At 36.7% G+C, this 18,453-nt stretch overlaps 1 protein-coding gene across 2 annotated transcripts in view; it reads left to right on the top strand.

Annotated features, from left to right (window-relative positions):
* Gabrg2 (gamma-aminobutyric acid type A receptor subunit gamma 2) overlaps positions 1–18,453 on the top strand; it is an 88,598-nt gene that overhangs the window by 16,256 nt on the left and 53,889 nt on the right. For both annotated transcript variants that reach the window (NM_183327.2, NM_001393775.1), the window contains exons 2-5: positions 9,485–9,636; positions 11,321–11,388; positions 15,266–15,486; positions 18,094–18,176. In NM_183327.2, the coding sequence (NP_899156.1) occupies positions 9,485–9,636; positions 11,321–11,388; positions 15,266–15,486; positions 18,094–18,176 (524 nt within the window). The remainder of the gene's footprint in view (positions 1–9,484; positions 9,637–11,320; positions 11,389–15,265; positions 15,487–18,093; positions 18,177–18,453) is intronic.

Genomic DNA, 18,453 nt, shown 5'->3' with positions numbered 1-18,453 from the left:
AATCAACTCTTTAGTTTCCATCTTATGAGAGAACTGTCATAGTTGAGATGGCTTTAGAATTTGTTGCATGTTCTGGTCTTGAACTTGTGCTGTTGGGACCTAAAACCTACATCTAGAGTATGTCAATGCATCAATTGCTTGTCCACACAGAAGGGTTGGTTGGCACTTAATGAGAAGAACAATGGCTGATAGGAAATACAGTATAATGGGAAGATCATCTGCATAACCTTTAATTGTTGTATAAAACTATTAGGAGAAAATTAACTTACAGATTTTAACTAATTTTACAAATAACACATGCTATTATTGAGCCATTCAATATTTTAAAATGATTTTAAATGGCTATCTTAGCAAATGCCAGGCAGTTGGATGATTTTGGAAAGATGCTATTAAGGTCAGAAATAGCTAATGGGAGTCTAATTTTCCTAACTTTTGTGGTTAATTTGGTAATTTTAAGCTGTCTTTTTGAGAAATTAAATGTAAATAAGTGAGCAAGGTGAAAATAGAAATTGTGTATTGCACAAAGGAGCAAAAGTTTATGTCTTAACCATCTCTAAAAAGAAAATATTATACAAAAATCCAGGAAATACCTTCATCTACTTGCTAATCTTTCTTCTCTCCCTTTGTCTCTAATGAATGGCTATCCTCATGCTATCACAAATACTTTATCCTACATTAAACTTTACATCATGTTTGTATATGTTTGTATGCACATCATATTTTGTTGAGAATTCTATTTTTGAGTTTGTTTTGTTGTCGGTACCCACATCTTGTTAACTTCTTTGACATCCAGCAACTTCATTCCATGACATTGATTGCACTTCATTCCAAGAACATCACACATTTTATGAAACAACTCTACTGGCAATTTGGCGTATATTCATTTCTATCTATGGGTCAACTTAGGAATGGGTCTATAGATGTCTTTATGCCTAAATTCAAGATGCTATGGGCATGTATATCTTTCTGGAATAAAATAACAGAAGGACTGCATTATAAGAGGTACAGATGCCCAGGACAGAGAGATAATAGCAAACTATTTTTCTCCCACAGATATATTAAACATAAACACTCCATGTCATTGCGCAATTTGGGAGAAAAGAGTCAAAGCAAAATAAAAACAAACCATGATAAGAGGTCTGTGTCAGAACAACTGGATCATGGTAGTAATCCTAGAACATCGACTGACTATTCTTTGCCTGTAGAAACTCTTTGTTCTTTGCAAGTATAGAGGTTGCCTTCATGCTTGACCCTATCACTTCCTATATTCCAATATTCATTTGCTTTATCTGAAGCAGATACATTTTGGGAAGCTAATTCTAACTCAGAATTTAGTACAGGATAAATAATTAAATTCACCATCTAGCTGGCAATGTTGTCTTAGTGTACACCATCCTCGATGAAACACACAGTGAGACTTTCTGTGCCTGTTTGGAAAGTAAACATCCTCTCTTTAAAGCAAACTTTTATAAATGTTTATTTCTATGAAGAACTTAGACAAGGGAGCAGAAAAGGAAGGTTCTGACACTTGTCTTCATGATTCATTTCAGCTAATGAAACTTATTTGTAATATGTTGTTAATAAACATTTTTCATTTTATGTGCTGGACAGTATGTATGACAATTGCCTAACCAATATACATACTTATTAACAGATACAAACCTATTTCCAAGAACCGAGCTACAAGTGAGCTAAGAGAATCATTCTAAGCTGGCTTATGCACTCTCAGAATTATCTAGATGCATGTATGCTTTTTTTATCCATTCATTGAACCCTTCTTAGCAATGGCTATGAAGGTCAGCTACACATTCATCCAGGAAACAAATGCACAGACTATTGAAGGCTCTTCAAATGGAACTGCTGCCATCTTGAATCCTCTATTCATGAAAACCAAGATATCTTCCAAGAGTTTCAGTTTGCCTAGAAAGTAGGATGGATCCAAGATCCCAGCACTATGTCCTGATTCTCCTACACTCTCATAGGTTCTCAATGTCTCTAGTCCAAGTGGTTGTGAATCTTCTACTACATCCTCCCTCTTCAGATCTATCCTCTAGCTCATTCAGCTCTCTTTCTTATATGAGAGCTTTGCTCTCCAAACAACACAAGTTGAAACAAGGCAGCTGATCACATCCATTAACTTAGACTGCAAAGTTTACTGCTATTTCCCAGCAAGGGCATATCAAGTCATTGTTGTCTACACTGTGAAGTTTACAAAATGTGAACTTTATTAACTTTCTGCTGAAGGTTCCATAGTGTTCACTGGGCTCAGTTATAAACTAATTTATTCTCCTAAGGGAAAACGAGCTGGAAGAATCATTTATCTGTGTTGTCTCTTTGATGACTACACATAGAGTATCAGTTCTTATCTGGGGGTCACAACATTTGGGGAGGATGAAGGAGCCTTTCATTCATATAAGGGTCCCATAAGATATTTGGAAAACACATGTATTTGCTTTACAGTTTGTAACATAACAAATTTACAGTCATAAAGCAACGACAAAAATAATTTTGTGGTTGGGGAGTCAACGCATAGTGAGGAACTGTATTAAAGGGTCATAGCATCAGGAAGGTTGAGAACCACTGCAATAGAGGGTTCTTTTATCCTAATTTATTTTCAAAGTCTTGCAGTACATAGATTATAGCTTATGTATTTGACAAACCAAGCCAAAGTGCCTATTGATAATTTTGAATATGTGTGTAATGATTTCTGAAGATGGCAGCTATAAAAGCACTCATATTTACAACGTAAATGAGAGACACATTGAGGTTTTTAGTTTTTTTATAATACTTTGAATATTTAATAATATCTATATTTGCTATTGTTATATTTCAATGATAAAAACCAAGTATGCACCCACAAAGACTCATTGCTTATTTCTTTCTTCCTTCCTTCCTTCCTTCCTTTCTTTCTTTCCTTCCTTCCTTCCTTCCTTCTTTCTTTCTTTCTTTCTTTCTTTCTTTCTTTCTTACTTATTTTTTTCGGAGCTGGGGACCAAACCGAGGGCCTTGCGCTTGCTAGGCAAGTGCTCTACCACTGAGCTAAATCCCCCACCCCACATTGCTTATTTCTAGCCTAACAAAAGGGCTCAGTGGATCAGTTACACATCTCCATTCAGATTTCCAGAGTCTTTGTAAAGCCAGGTATGGCAGTGCATGGCTGAGGTAATTCTCTATCCCTAAAGATAAAATTAACAGAGCAAACCTCCAATGTACAAGAATTTTTAATATAAACCATTCAAAGCTGTCACTTTTCTAAAAATCCATGACCAGGGGATGTATAACGACATGCAAAATATTGTGCACATAAATAATTGTGTCTATAAAATAAGTCTGCAATCAGTACCAACATAGTATCAGTGCATGGATTTTAAACCTCACTAGCATGAGTGGTTTAACAGTATTTTAAGCATAAAAATAAATGAGATTCCCTCTGTTATTTTATTTGAATACATTACCTATATTGGAGAAAGAAAATATGGAATACATATATGAGGCAGTGAATATGAATGGATTTAAATAACAGCTCATTTAAGCAGCACATGCGGTTTAATTCTTGATTGTCTGCTCTTTTATGCTGGGTGAGTGCAATAGAGACTCCCCCTATTTAACTTTGAGCTGTAGTAAATCTTTTAGAATATGATGTAGATAAATATATAAAACTCCTTCAGGCTATTTAATTTTTACTGCAAGCACCCCAAATATGTACAGAAATCAAATATTTAGAAATGTTTATGCAATTCTAATTGTACTTTTATTTACAAGTCCTGCCTTTTTTGTAAATAACACATTATCAGTTTCAAAATGAGTTAATGTTTATAGTTATAGCTTAGTTTAAATCATTTATAAATTTGTAAAAATGGAAATAAAAATGAATATCATGATTTAAAACATGGAGACACTGATTCAAATGACTAAGGGAGACTGGGAACAGAAATTTATAAAAGAAATTGCAGGGATTATGGAATTTTAAAAAGAGCCTCACTTATGACTGTAGATGGATCTTAGAGGTCAGCATTTCCAGAAACTCCACTGAGTTCTGTAGGCTGGTTGCCGACACTTCTTGGTTAAAGAGCCTTAAGGCTCCTTAGCTTTTCACAAATGAGAAGACTGAAGGTTTGTGGACATGCTCCATAGACACGCCATTCAGGTTGATTTTTTTAAATTGTGATAATTAATTTAAGAATAATTTTGATTGCATTTCTTCTCCTCTCTAAGGAAGTCTTTTTAAATTCAAAGGTACCACAAATAATGTGAACTCTACGTAGTTCCCAGGGGACTCTCACTGGATCCTGAACTTAGATTTCCAACTTTATGTTTGCTTTCCAGGCAACATAACAGTTAAATGGATTTTCTTAAATAGTTACCCGTCTCTTTGTGCCCAGGCATGCTCGCAATTTCACAAGGTGCCTCACTTGTTGGTCAGACATTGTCATAGCCCATCTGTAAATACAGGAGTCCCAATTCCAAAGTCCAGAAGAAACAGCCTACCATGAACGAGGGAAATTGTTTCCCTTTATTTTTCTCAAGACAAATCTGGAAATGATCCCAGATCATGCATCATCCCCTTTAATTTAGATCTCAGCTGGGAGAGCTGTAGAGAAGCTAAATTTCATTTATTTATAATATAGGGGCTCATTATTTTTCTTCCTGGAAAACATCTGTTTTTTTTTTTTGGTTTTTTTTTTTTGATTATTTTTTTTTTATTAACTTGAGTATTTCTTATATACATTCGAGTGTTATTCCCTTTCCCGGTTTCCGGGCAAACATCCCCCTCCCCTCTCCCCTTCCTTATGGGTGTTCCCCTCCCAACCCTCCCCCCATTGCCGCCCTCCCCCCATAGACTAGTTCACTGGGGGTTCAGTCTTAGCAGGACCCAGGGCTTCCCCTTCCACTGGTGCTCTTACTAGGATATTCATTGCTACCTATGGGGTCAGAGTCCAGGGTCAGTCCATGTATAGTATTTAGGTAGTGGCTTAGTCCCTGGAAGCTCTGGTTGCTTGACATTGTTGTACTTTTGGGGTCTCGAGCCCCTTCAAGCTCTTCCAGTTCTTTCTCTGATTCCTTCAATAGGGGACCTATTCTCAGTTCAGTGGTTTGCTGCTGGCATTCGCCTCTATATTTGCTGTATTCTGGCTGTGTCTCTCAGGAGCGATCTACATCCGGCTCCTGTCGGTCTGCACTTCTTTGCTTCATCCATCTTGTCTAATTGGGTGGCTGTATATGTATGGGCCACAACATCTGTTTTTAAGTCTTCTGAAGTAATCTTAGGTAAATGCCTTGAAGCAGCATCTACGGACTCAGGTTTAGTTACAGGTTTTGAGCTGTTATGTTAACCCAGCATTGCTTACCTTATCATGATAATTATGATAGGTCTGAATACTAAATAATCATCTTATTTCTATACATTGTAATATGTGCACTGATAATCTCGGTTGGTTAAAGATGCAAAAAACATTTTTTGATTTACTAAGTTTGAGTGAACTCTCTCAAGTTGCAAACTGAAAATTAATATAGAAGTTAAACCAGATTTTTCTGACACTTACATACATGATCTTAATCTTTTTTGTATTTTGACTCTCAGGGTCTATTTGGGCACTTTGAAGTGTGAAAATAAAACTCCCACTTATATATTTATTTTAAATAACCAATTTGGTTTTGTTTCAACAATTGATAGGAAAGCAATAACATTGGGAAAATTATTAGTTACATTTTGTGTGATATCCCTCCTTCTAAGTAAGTATATTTATGCCTAAATTAACTAAATGTTTTATTCTAGTTGCTAGACAGTAAACGTAATATCAACACGGTACCACTGTGCTTGGAAGACTCATTTATAAATATGAAAAGTTTCTATAAATAGACATATCAAATCAGAACGTCAGCATCATTTTATATTACAGGAAAGAAGATTCCTCCATGTGTCTGAAATGGAAGGAGAAATGGTAGCATTTAAAAGGCACTTACACTTTTGCATGACTAGTTATGGTAATAAAATACTATCATGGTTACTTTGATGGACCAACCATATTCTTTCCTCATAAACTAAATAACTTGAATTTTTCCTGTTAGAAAGCCTTCCCTTCTCACACTAGTAAGATCTAGGTCATAGGATTAGAACTCCATTAGGCAGTGCTTAGCAGTGCTTTGGTGGAATGAGGCTTTGAGACCCAGAGGCAATTTCCTATCAGGGAGCTGGTCAAGGCTGTGGTGAAGCCTTGCTTTGGAGGGCTGGTGGAAACACTGCCAGCCTATTTGATTCAGGATAGAAATTATAGAATGAAGTCTTACCTGAAGCTTCTATCCTCATTAAAAAACAAAATGTAATATGCCCTCTTGGTATGCTGTTGTAGAAATATTTAATTTCAATCGAGTTGCAACCCCTCTTTGACTATTTAATTCCCAGATAAAATACACCCAAGACCTTTATGTATAATAAGCCTTAACCAGCTTTGTCCATGTACTTTATTATTTTATCAGTTTTGTTTTATAATTTCATACAGGAATATGCTATATTTATTTCTGTCACTTCCATTCTTTCAAAAACAGCATTGCTTGAGAATTTTATATATGTATATCATAATATATGATCATATCCACTCATCCTTTCATTTTCAACTCATGCTAGAACCCCCACCAACATACCCATTCTCCTTCCCACTTCACGTTCTCTTCTTTTTCTAAAATTGCCTACCAAGTCTGGCAAGTTTTTCTCTTATGCCAATGGATAAGAGGCCATCCATTGGAGCAAAGACAACATACCGGTGGCCACATCACCAAACAACAATGATTCATCATTCCCTAGCAATTATCAATGCAAGATAACACCTCAGAGGTGCATAGCTTCATGAGATGCTCTCCTATCTATGCTAGCATTTTTGCTGACTGGTTTCTCTGTAGGTACCAATAACCTATGTGACTTCATGATTGTCATAACCATGCCATTTCCAGAGCACATTCAACAGCATGGTCTCATCTTCCAGCTTTGACATGTCCTGAGCCTTAGCAGGCTCCGGGGCATTGAGGTGGGGAAGGTTTTAACAGTTATGCTGTGCTCACAGCCAAACCCTCATGATTTATTGACCAGTTGTGAGTTTCTACACTAACTATGGCTACTGGGAAACAAAGCTTCTCTGACCAAAGTTGAGAGCAGCCTTGGTCTGTAAACATAATCTTTGGGAAATGGTTTGACCATTTATGAAAATAACATTAGGTTCCCCTCTAGGGTCTATGACTTCCTTATTAGTGGTCCAGAATTATGGTACCAGGCATGAATTCCCTTCTAGAGGAAAAACTTACGAATCAATCAGAAGTCATGTAGCTACCCCATAAGAGTAACCAAAAATGTACATGCGTTAGTTGTACCAGCAGGGGTACCTTACCTGGCAGAGCAATATTGTACTGTGTAACGCTCAGTGATAGGCTCTGGATGTCTTTTTTCCATTACCAGACTTCATAACCATTTTTGGCACTATAAAAGCTAGCCAGTAGGGAGGAATTTTCCCAGTTGGTTTGAGATTGATTCCTCTAGATTTTATAGGCAAAATGTGTGGTATCTTCAGCCATAAAAATCTTATCATGTGGTTATGGTGGGCAATTAAGTTATGCTTTGTTGTTTGGGAAACCTTTGTAATATCACTGATAAGTAAATTGTTTCATCCTTTGTATTATGATTTTCATTTAATATAAAGTACATTGAACTACACACACACACACACACACACACACACACACACACACACCAGCTTACTAAATAGTGCATCCCTATAAGGATTTTAATACATATTGATTTTAGATACTATATTCCAAACCCATAAAATAAAAGATTACTGTCACTGTTTTCGAAGTTAGTGTTTACACTGAAAACATCGCCTTCTTTCTTCTTTACTACCAACATTAATAACTCAGTCACCATTATGCTGTCTCACTCATCCACATATTGTTATGTATTTTCTTTTTTTTTTTTTTGGAGCTGAGGACTGAACCCAGGGCCTTGCACTTTCTAGGCAAGTGCTCTACCACTGAGCTAAATCCCCAACCCCTTCTATTTTCTATGTGTATATATGCATATATGATACATACCTATGTACAAATATACCTACACATATATTTAAACTACATAGAAATATTTAATTTATCCCTGTTGTATCTATAAATATTTCAATAATTGATATAATTAAAGAAAAGTGTGATTTGACATGGGGAAAAACAAGTCTCAGAAGATAAAGATACCCCAGGATGCTTGCTGACCTTCCCTCAAGCCCTGACCTTCACAGGTGTGCCACGACACACTTGCCTACCACCAATTAAATAGCTCCATGTAAATAAATGTAATAAAAATTAAAAATATATACATTCTGTTAAAAGTGGCAATCTGCTGACTAAAACTACCAATTCTATATCATAGTTAGGAGATGAAAACCAAAGCTAAGGCTGGGGTGTGACTCTTTCTATGTGAACTTTCCACAATCCTCAAATTTCATCCTAAAGTACAGATTTCTGGAGTGCTAATAGATCTGAAATGGTAAGGTTTGGCAAGAATTTACATTTTCCTCAAGCTTGCAAATTACAGTTAACTTTGACTGTGGGAAAGGACGAGCTAGAAGGTGTGATAGGGAAAATTGAATCACGAGGTCCAAGTCATCTTTCAAATCCATTTCTCATTTCTATACCAAATAGGAGGGATTTCTTAACAGGTTTTAGCATATGATGCTGATAACATATAATCCTGTGTTTATTTGATCCATCGAAGCAATGAATTTTATTGATATGACTACAATATATCCAGCATCACTGTGAAATCCCAGGTTAGTTAGTATTGCTGTGACAAAGAGTGAAATAAAGTCTGCTACAACATCTCTCTTCATAGTACCAGTTTCTTAACAACTACAAGATAAATGGATGGCTCTAGCCTTCAGTGCACAGAAGTCGAGAAAATACACATCATGTAGCCTGAGGACAGAAAAGGCAGTAAGCCTGAACTCTCCTCAACAGCTCAATTGGGGGAGGAGGGGCTGCTCTGAGGACTGTGGGAGTTGGGAGTGAATCTAATTATCACTCTCTTACTTTCATTAATAGGTCGGAATAAGTTAACTTCTCAAAGGAGAAAGAAGGAGCTGTTACAGTGTTGTGGCTGAATTATCAGGCTGCATTACAATAATTTAAATAGCGTGTTTACAATTTTTTAAATGTCCTTTATGAGGCTGGGCGGTTTGGGTGAGACGAACATCAAATATGGAAAGGCAAAAATTAAAGGTAACACATGACTTATTATTAGATGCGAGGGCAGAGCGCTCTGGAAAACCCGGAGAAAATAGTTTAGTCTCCATCTGCCCTTTAGTTGCTTAGATTAACCATCAGGCAACCTTGCGCTGTTTTCTGCATTTGTGAGATCCTGGCTCATGGCTCCTTGACTCTGTCTTGTTTGTGTGGAGACCAACCCGGAAGTAATCTATGAGATTGGTGACCATTATTTTTGTTTTCTTAGCTTCACTAGCCAAAAGTCAGATGATGACTATGAAGATTATGCTTCTAATAAAACATGGGTGTTGACTCCAAAAGTTCCCGAGGGTGATGTCACTGTCATCTTAAACAACCTTCTGGAAGGGTACGACAACAAACTTCGGCCCGACATAGGAGGTATGAGGAAGCTTTAGATTCTGTGCTGTAGAAAGGGATGTACCAGCAGTAGTCACTCAATTAGAAAAACATATCGGCATTTTTCTAGAGCCAAAAAAATTACAATCCTATAATTCTAAATATAGAGAAAAGGTGAGATGGGAAGTGGTAGCTTACGTCTTTAATTCTAGTACTAGAGAGAAAGAGCTGGCAATTATGTGAGTTCGAAGCCAGCCTACTCTACAGAGTGAGTTCAAGGTCAGGCAGGCCTGGATATACAGAGAAACACATCTTGAAAACAAACAAACAAACAAACAAACAAACAAAAACAACACCAGCACACACACCCCAAAGAGAAAGAAAGGGAAGGAAAGGCCTCTAAAAAGCAGACAAGCCTGGGATTGCAATGATGAAGGTTAAGAGCTTCTAGAGAGTTTCCTGGATATTTCAAAGACTTTATAAAAAGTGACACGTTCTTACGAAACGGCACCAGAGAGAAGGAAAAGAAAGGTGAAGAACAGCAGAGAGGATACTGGGTCCATTCACCTGTGGAACGACCAGCTGAAAGTTTCATTGGCCTTAGCTGTAAGCATTATTTGGCAGCACAATGATAGAAAAGCTAACCTAAGCTGAGCCAAACTGGGCTGATAATCTCTTAGTCAGCACCCAAGCTAGGAGGATCTTTTTCACAGTAAGCGAAAAGGAAGAGAGTGAAGGCTCTCGTAAGGCTTAATGTTGGGGCTTTGAATTGGCACACTCACTTCTGTTTAGATATTGTCCATCTAAGTAAGATGTGTCAAGCCCAGAGTCAAGAGACAGGAAAGTACTCTCACTCTCAGGAGGGAAAGGGTGTGGATATCAACGTTAATGAAGCACTCTGTCTGCCATAGAGAGATTGGGCATGGTACTTTCAAGAAAAAACTGAATAAAGATGAGACAAGTAGGCTTGAATTGGAGCCCAGAACCATCTCATGTATCTTCTGCTCATGAAATGTTAAATTAAAATAGATCATGCTCGTTCTATCTTGAATGTTACACCATGTATTTTTTTAAATATTAGTTCTAAAGAACAAATCTGTGTAATAGGCTTCCTTAGAGGTTTCTTACACTATCAACACAGTTACAGCACACTGTTGTTGGGGAAGATTTTGCTTTGCTATTGGTTAGAGATGTGTGAGGGCGAAGTGATGATGGTTGCACCAGCAAGAGTAATGTGGCATTACTGTTCTTTATGTCTACTTTGAACTTTTAAAACTTAGATTCCCTATCACTCATAATAACTTTCCTATATGCGTCAATCAAGAGTGGTCAGGATACACACACAGCTTCCGGAGCTTGGAGGGATTTATGTGAGTAAAACCAAGAGATCTGAGAGAACACTGTAGAAATGGATGGGAAACTGGGAAAGGGAATAACATTTGAAATATAAATAAGAAATATCCAATAAAAAAATTGAACCAGAAAAAATGAAATTGCAAACAGAATGAAACATCTCTTGATTTCTACTGCACTGTTTTTTTCAAACAACTTGCTTCAAGAGGTATTTCTTTGAAGATGAAATTATTATGAAAATGTGTGGTATTGAGTAGTACTAAATTAGTTGTGAATAAATCATTTCTAGTGAGCTAGGCTAAAAAACAGACTAAATGGATACAATTTTGTTCCTGGCAAAACCAAACACACATTTCTATAATTTTCCTTGCAGTGAAACCAACATTAATTCATACAGATATGTACGTGAACAGCATTGGTCCAGTGAATGCTATCAATATGGTGAGTTATAGAATTTAATTGGCTATATGAGCTTGGAAATAAGGACTATATTGTTTAAAGGGAATCAAGATTTTTGAAAACAAAATACATTATTACAGACCTTTTGCTTTTTCAGGTAATGATGCTGTTTAAAAATTGAAGATTGTTGTCATTAAATCAAACATGGATAGATATAAAAATTGATGTGTGTAACTGTGATATAATGTTAATCCAAAAATATGCATGAAATCTGTCTTCTTTTTAGATGATTGATGGTATAGAAATAATATTTTTGTTCAAATTAGAAATGTTTCTTAGAGCACATATTGTATATTTATATTTTCAACCAGAATTTGAAGTGAAAAACTAGATTGAATACCTAATATAAGGGATCCATCCCATTCGCAGACCTAAAACCCAGACACTATTGCTGAAGCCCTGAGAGGCTCTGCTAGAGCCTGACCAATTAGATGCAAATGCTCGCAGCAAACCATCAGATTGAGCATGGGGACTCCAATGGAGGAGTGAGGGGAAGGACTGAAGGAACTGAAGGGCTTTGCAACCCCATAGAAAGAACAACAACATTGACCAACCAGGCCACCCAGAGCTCCCAGGACTAAAGCACCAACCAAAGAGTACACATTGCAGGACCCATGGTTCTAGCTGCATGTGTAGCAGGGAATGACATAATCTAGAATCAATGGAAGGGGAGGCCCTTGGTCCTGAGATTGCTTGATATCCCAGGGTAGGCTGATGCTAGGATGGTAAGGCAGGAGTGGGTGGATGGGTGGGGGAGACACTCATAGAAGTGGGGAGTGGAGGGGATGGTACTGGAGTGGAAACTGAGAAGGAGAATAACATTTGAAATGCAAATAAATAAAATAACAAATAAAAAGAAAGAAATATAGTATAATTTAATGTAAGTAATATGGTAAACTATAGTAAAAAACAGAAATTCAGCTAAAATAACATAGCAAAAATATTATTTCAATGTCAAGCATAATATAGTAACATATAAAAGAACACAATACATTTTTGTGATGTTATGAATTAAAACTGATGTTTAAGCATGGTCGAATAGATTTATTTTATGCTGTATTGTTATATACAAAAACACAGATAGGACAACATAAAATTTCAGTAACTCTCATTACTTGCATAACCATGAAAGTAATGACAGATGTTACAACCTTTATATTCGGACACAAACTATAAATATTTAAAAAACTGTCTGTGAGTAAGAATTTAGAGTTGCCCATGCTGGAAGTGTAATCAAAGGTAGACTTTAGCTTTGAGTCAGAATGAGGGTCTCTGGGAACTTTTCTTAGTTATGTAAAATGTGGTTTTATTGCCATTTTGTTTGCATCTAAAATATGTCCAGATTTATTGCACCATTCTATTTTTTAACAAAGGATTAAGTAGTTGAAAAATAGTTCATAAAATTGGTTGTTTTCCCAATACTTAAAAATGTCAAACAGACAAGAGCAATTTGGGGTCAAAAATTTTCAAGGTAAGTTTGTGTTTATATCTGTAAAGTTGGTTTCTGTCTGACTACTGGAGGTGATCTCTTCAGGATCTATATCCCCACTTTTGGACATTTTGGCTAAGGTCACCGATATTGAGTCCTGGGAGCCTCCGCCATCCCAGGTCTCTGGGGCTTTCTAGAGTTTCCCTCCAACTTCACCCTCGGCAGCTGCATATTTCCGTTCATTCTCTTGTTCTTCTGGGTCTCTCTGCTGGCTACCCTCTTAGAAGCAAAGGGGAGAGGGAGTAGAGGAGAGAACTCTGAAAGGGTGTATGGGGGGGTCAAGATTTGGGATATATAAATAAAGGAATCAATTAATACAATAAAAAAATTTTGAACTGAGAAGTAACCTGTGAGAAAGGTGCAGGGTGTACACAGTCGACTGTAGTCTGTCACAGTGAGACCCAGGAGTAGGGGATACAGGTGAAAGAGCGATAGAAAGGCATGCAGTAACATACGCACCTCCTGACGTTGCATGTGGTTGTGATAAACTACGTCTGCCCCTGATGCCTCATGCTTTACAACATAAAATGAAGTATGGGTTAAGTAAGGAGGCTCTTCTGAATTTTCCATATTATAAGAATTCTAGGGGCTGGGGATTTAGCTCAGCGGTTAGAGCGCTTACCTAGGAAGCGCAAGGCCCTGGGTTCGGTCCCCAGCTCCGAAAAAAAGAACCAAAAAAAAAAAAAAAAAAAAGAATTCTAAGTTGTTTTCATTTGTTCTGCTTTTCCTATTTAAGATCAACCTCACTGAAATCAATATAGAAAGCAGTGAAGGGCATGGGAATGATTATTTGGGACCGTGATGATACTACATAATTGAAGATGCTGTTCATTGTTATAAGAGTTGATTCTTTGGATTAGAGATGCAAAGTGGCTTATTAAATGAGTTGACAAGGGAAAAGCACACAGTCAGAAACTGACCCAACGGAAGAATTGCTGAAAAATCACAAAAATAAAACCAATGAATAAACAAAACAAAAGCAAGAACAAAACCACACAATATGGCAGCAGGGTTTTTTTTTTTTTATTAAAAACTCTCATACTGATGATAAAGTCAAAACGCAAAGACCAGAAGTATCCAGGACCTATGTGTTAGGGTTAGTTTTTCTTTTGTAAAATGAAGGTTAACAAAGCACTAGTAACAAAGAAGGATTTTCTCCCCTCAGGACTGTGTACGAATGTGTCAGCCACACCAGGTCTTCTGTATTCTGATTGCAGTCTTGCAGATCGGAATGCCACACAGTACTTGATTGTCCTTTTTCTGAAGTCATCCATTTTACACTTGATAGGCTCTGAAAGTGAATTTTTATGTTCAACTGTCATTATTACATTTAAGAATGTGCTCCACGGGAGAAATTAATCCAGCCTACGAATCACTCACTGCTATCTTAATAAAATAATTTGATTCTAACCAACTCGCAAATAAAAGCATTGCACAGCTGAGCAATGGAAGTAATTTAATTATTTTAATCATATGTAGAGAAATGGAATAAACAATCGTAAGCTCTAGTAAGGTTTCTTTCCCATTTTCTATTTGTCAGAGGCAAAGCATTTTACATATTTTGTATTTTCACAGGAGCGACCATGTAGCATCTTTAGAACCTTTCTTTTATCGTAAAGCACACACACCTATAATTCTCCATTTCAGTATCTTGGGTGCATGGGGCCGCAGTAGTGCTCTACAAGAGTGAACCCGGAAAATCATTCTTGTAAGGCGATATTTAGTGATACCTGGTGACATTTAGGGTGAAGTGAGAGGTTTGCTACTGGTATTTGGGACTTACATGCAGAGATCATGCTAAACATTCTACAGTCGACAGGGGAACACTCACCTCTACTCCTCTCCAGCAAATGATGACCTGCCCCTTTGATTTGTATGTGCGTGAAGGAAGGTACTCACCACGGATTTGGATATTTGATCAGAAATCATAAATATATGAAACAGGTGTGAAAGAGAGGCGAGGTAGAGACCTCACCTGCTTTCTTTTGGACTATTCCATGCTGTCTCATACTGGCGATAAGCCCAAGACTGAAACTACGCAAACGCTTAAATCTTCTGTTCTTAAGACTATACATGGACTGTCCCTGGGCTCCAACCTCATAGGTAGCAATGAATAGCCTAGTAAGAGCACCAGTGGAAGGGGAAGCCCTTGGTCTTGCCAAGACTGAACCCCCAGTGAATGTGATTGTTGGGGGGAGGGCAGTAATAGGGGTGGAGGATGGGGAGGGGAACACCCATAGAGAAGGGGAGAGGAAGGGGTTAGGGGGATGTTGGCCAGGAAACCGGGAAAGGGAATAACAATCGAAGTGTAAATAAGAAATACCCAAGTTAATAAAGATGAAAAAAAATCTTCTGTTCTTTTTAAAACAGGAATACACAATTGATATTTTTTTTGCCCAAACCTGGTATGACAGACGTTTGAAATTTAACAGTACCATTAAAGTTCTCCGATTGAATAGCAATATGGTGGGGAAAATCTGGATTCCAGACACTTTCTTCAGGAACTCCAAAAAAGCAGATGCTCACTGGATCACGACTCCCAACAGGATGCTGAGAATTTGGAATGATGGTCGAGTTCTCTACACCTTAAGGTAGTTTTTTGGGGTGGTGGAGGGGGGAGAAGAGGTACTTGTTGGAAATAAAAGGGCAAAATCAACCCCATACATTCAGGAAGTAAAGAAGAATGGAAAGAAAAGGAACTGGGTGCTTCTGCTTTCTCTCTTGCTGTCGAATGAACTAGGGTCATTGTAAGTTTTCGATGTACAGAACTTGCTAGAAGGTTTATGAGAACGAACTTGGCTCTAGAATACACATCAACATTCTCTTTTATGTAACCAGCACTACATTTCCCTTATTCCATTTTCTATTTAGATGTATTAAGTGAAGACAGATGTTGAATATTAGGAGAGATGGAGTTACTGTACTTTCAGGACCATTTGGCATCTTTAGAATCCTTGTTTTATTATAAGGAAACCTGAACGTACAGATCTCCATTTAAGTAGCACTTGAATGCTTGGGACTTTGACATACACTAAGTGGTGAACCCGGAACCATCACTGTGCTATACACTAACTTACCACCCATCCTTTACTATCCGTGAGCTATAACTACTGATTCTTTACCTGACAGGGAAGAAAATTGCCACAGAGATTTGTTACAGATGAAATTAGTAACAGGCAAAATGCTAACCTTGGGGCATGATGTATGTAAAATTCATTTATATATTAGCAAAATGTAAACAATGTGCATCTACATTAACATGTAATAGGTACCAAAATATATTTATTCTTTGTGATGCTTAACACTAAATGCATAAACCGTAATACTTTCAAATGACTTGAAATCTTTACCATAGTTAGATCGGTTACTGAGAAAAATGGCTCCAATTGCAAAAGAAACTCATTGTGTCTATTTTAGATTCATTGGGAATTTATTAAGTTCCTGAAAAGGTAATGACTAAAATAGAGAAATAGAAATAAAAGGCTGTATGATAAATCAGAGTTCATTTTGGCTTGTGAAATCTGCAATCATTCACTCTACCTCAGGTCTTGTCATCATATTATAATGTTGAAGTCAATTTTGAGTTCTATTAATTTGGGGAACAGTATTTAATTATAGAAGCCTTTTTAAAGTGTCAATTATGATCTGCATAAGACTTCTAACAATGTATGTATATATAAAGAGAGATGATTTTAATTTAGTTGCTTATCTGAGTTATAAATGTCTGAATATGTATGTGCATATGTTTATAGAGCCATTTATACTTCCAAATCTATATTTGCATCTGCAACCTATCAGTATTATCTTTAATTATAGTATCACTTTAATTCTGAGAGATAATTCTAATAAAATTCAAATTTAATTAAGATCGCATTTGTGAGTAAAGCCAAACTTTTCTTTGAAGAATGGTCACAGAGAAAATGATTAATGTTTCCTACTATGAGGAGTGAAGTGTCTAAGTACAAATTGTAACTGTGTCCCTGGTCCCTATGACCTCAAATAAGTTTAAGTGCAATGGGGCCATCAAAGCACTTAGTAAAGAAGTAGTTCAGTTCATCCAGGCTTCATAGGCCATTGAACATACACAGAACGATTATTCATTTCTCTGTTATAACATAAAGCATCTCAAATGTCCTAAAGGAAAAGTTATGTTAATTAGAAAATCTTTTAAATTAAAATTTTGTAATATAGCATTTCTATCACTTAAGCAGTGGTATTGTGGGTTTTAAGAAATGTAGCTCATGAACAGTTTGAAAACCAACAACCACCACTATTACAGTGTGATTCTTTTTTTCCATGCCTGTAGTCAGAACATCTAGACTTCTTTAGATTTAAACTCCATTCTTGAGGCACAGCCCAGGGCTTAAAACTGCACATCCTGAGGCTTTAATCTTGTATAAAATGAGACTCACTGGTGTAGTCTTTCCAATTGTCTCAGTGTGTGTGTGTGCATTTAACATCTCTTGTTTGCATTTAGTTAATCCTCTCCTACAAAAGATATACTATATAGGATACCTATCATCCATCTATCTATCTATCATCTATCTATCTATCTATCTACTTATCTATCTATCTATCTATCTATCATCTATCTATCTATCATCTCTACTATCTTTCTGTCTGTCTATCTGTCTGTCTATCTATCTATCTATCTATCTATCTATCTATCTATCTATCTATCTATCTATTTATCTATCCATCCATCTATCTCTGTCGTAAATGTGCACACCATTCCCTCTCAAATCCACCTATGGCAATTTAAAAACAGCAAGTACTTGCCAACAGAAGGCTTCATGTTAATTAGCTGATAAGCTCAGAGAACTGTCAAGATTCATTTGATGCAAACATTAAATGAGCTTAAGTTCCTAAAACAGTTTGTTCTCTTAAATAAGTTAAATATATGCACTGAGAAATCTCCAGTGTGCAGTTAATTTGCAAAAATAAATAAGACAAAATACAAAACAAGTAACCACATATTTTGAATAAATGGAGTTGAGGTGAATTGGGTGGTTCTGTCTACTATATAAATTAAGTTTGCTCAGAAATAATTCTTACCTAGAACTTGAAATGTTTTTTTTCAAAGTGGATCACTTTGTACTATCAAGGACAATGCGAGATTGTTCTAGAAAGGTCGTCAGTGTGCATTGTAGAAATGATGTTAGCATATTTCTTTGTATGTTTATTGTTGTTCTAATTAGGCTAACAATTGATGCTGAGTGCCAGTTGCAATTACACAACTTCCCAATGGATGAACACTCCTGCCCCCTGGAGTTCTCCAGTTGTAAGTAATGTTCTCTCCAGATTGTGCCCTGCCAACTGTAGTCACTCTAATTGCCTTGTCAATTAATGCAATGAATCTGAGAAATTGCAGAGTGGCACTGAGATTTGCTATTGATTTTGAAATCATTTTTATTGCAATTCAAAACTGTCCCAATTAAAACAATCATTGCAAAAGAATTGATGGATGGGAAATGCTTAGGAAATAGACAATGGATGCCCTGACTAATTGTTGAGGTGGACCGAAAGGCCAGGCTAGGACTCAATAAAAAAGGTATAAA

The sequence above is a fragment of the Rattus norvegicus genome, chromosome 10 (assembly GCF_036323735.1).
Source record: "Rattus norvegicus strain BN/NHsdMcwi chromosome 10, GRCr8, whole genome shotgun sequence".
Lineage (NCBI taxonomy): Eukaryota > Metazoa > Chordata > Mammalia > Rodentia > Muridae > Rattus > Rattus norvegicus.
The sequence above is the reverse complement of the archived record's forward strand: the minus strand, read 5'-3'. Positions and strand labels throughout refer to the sequence as shown.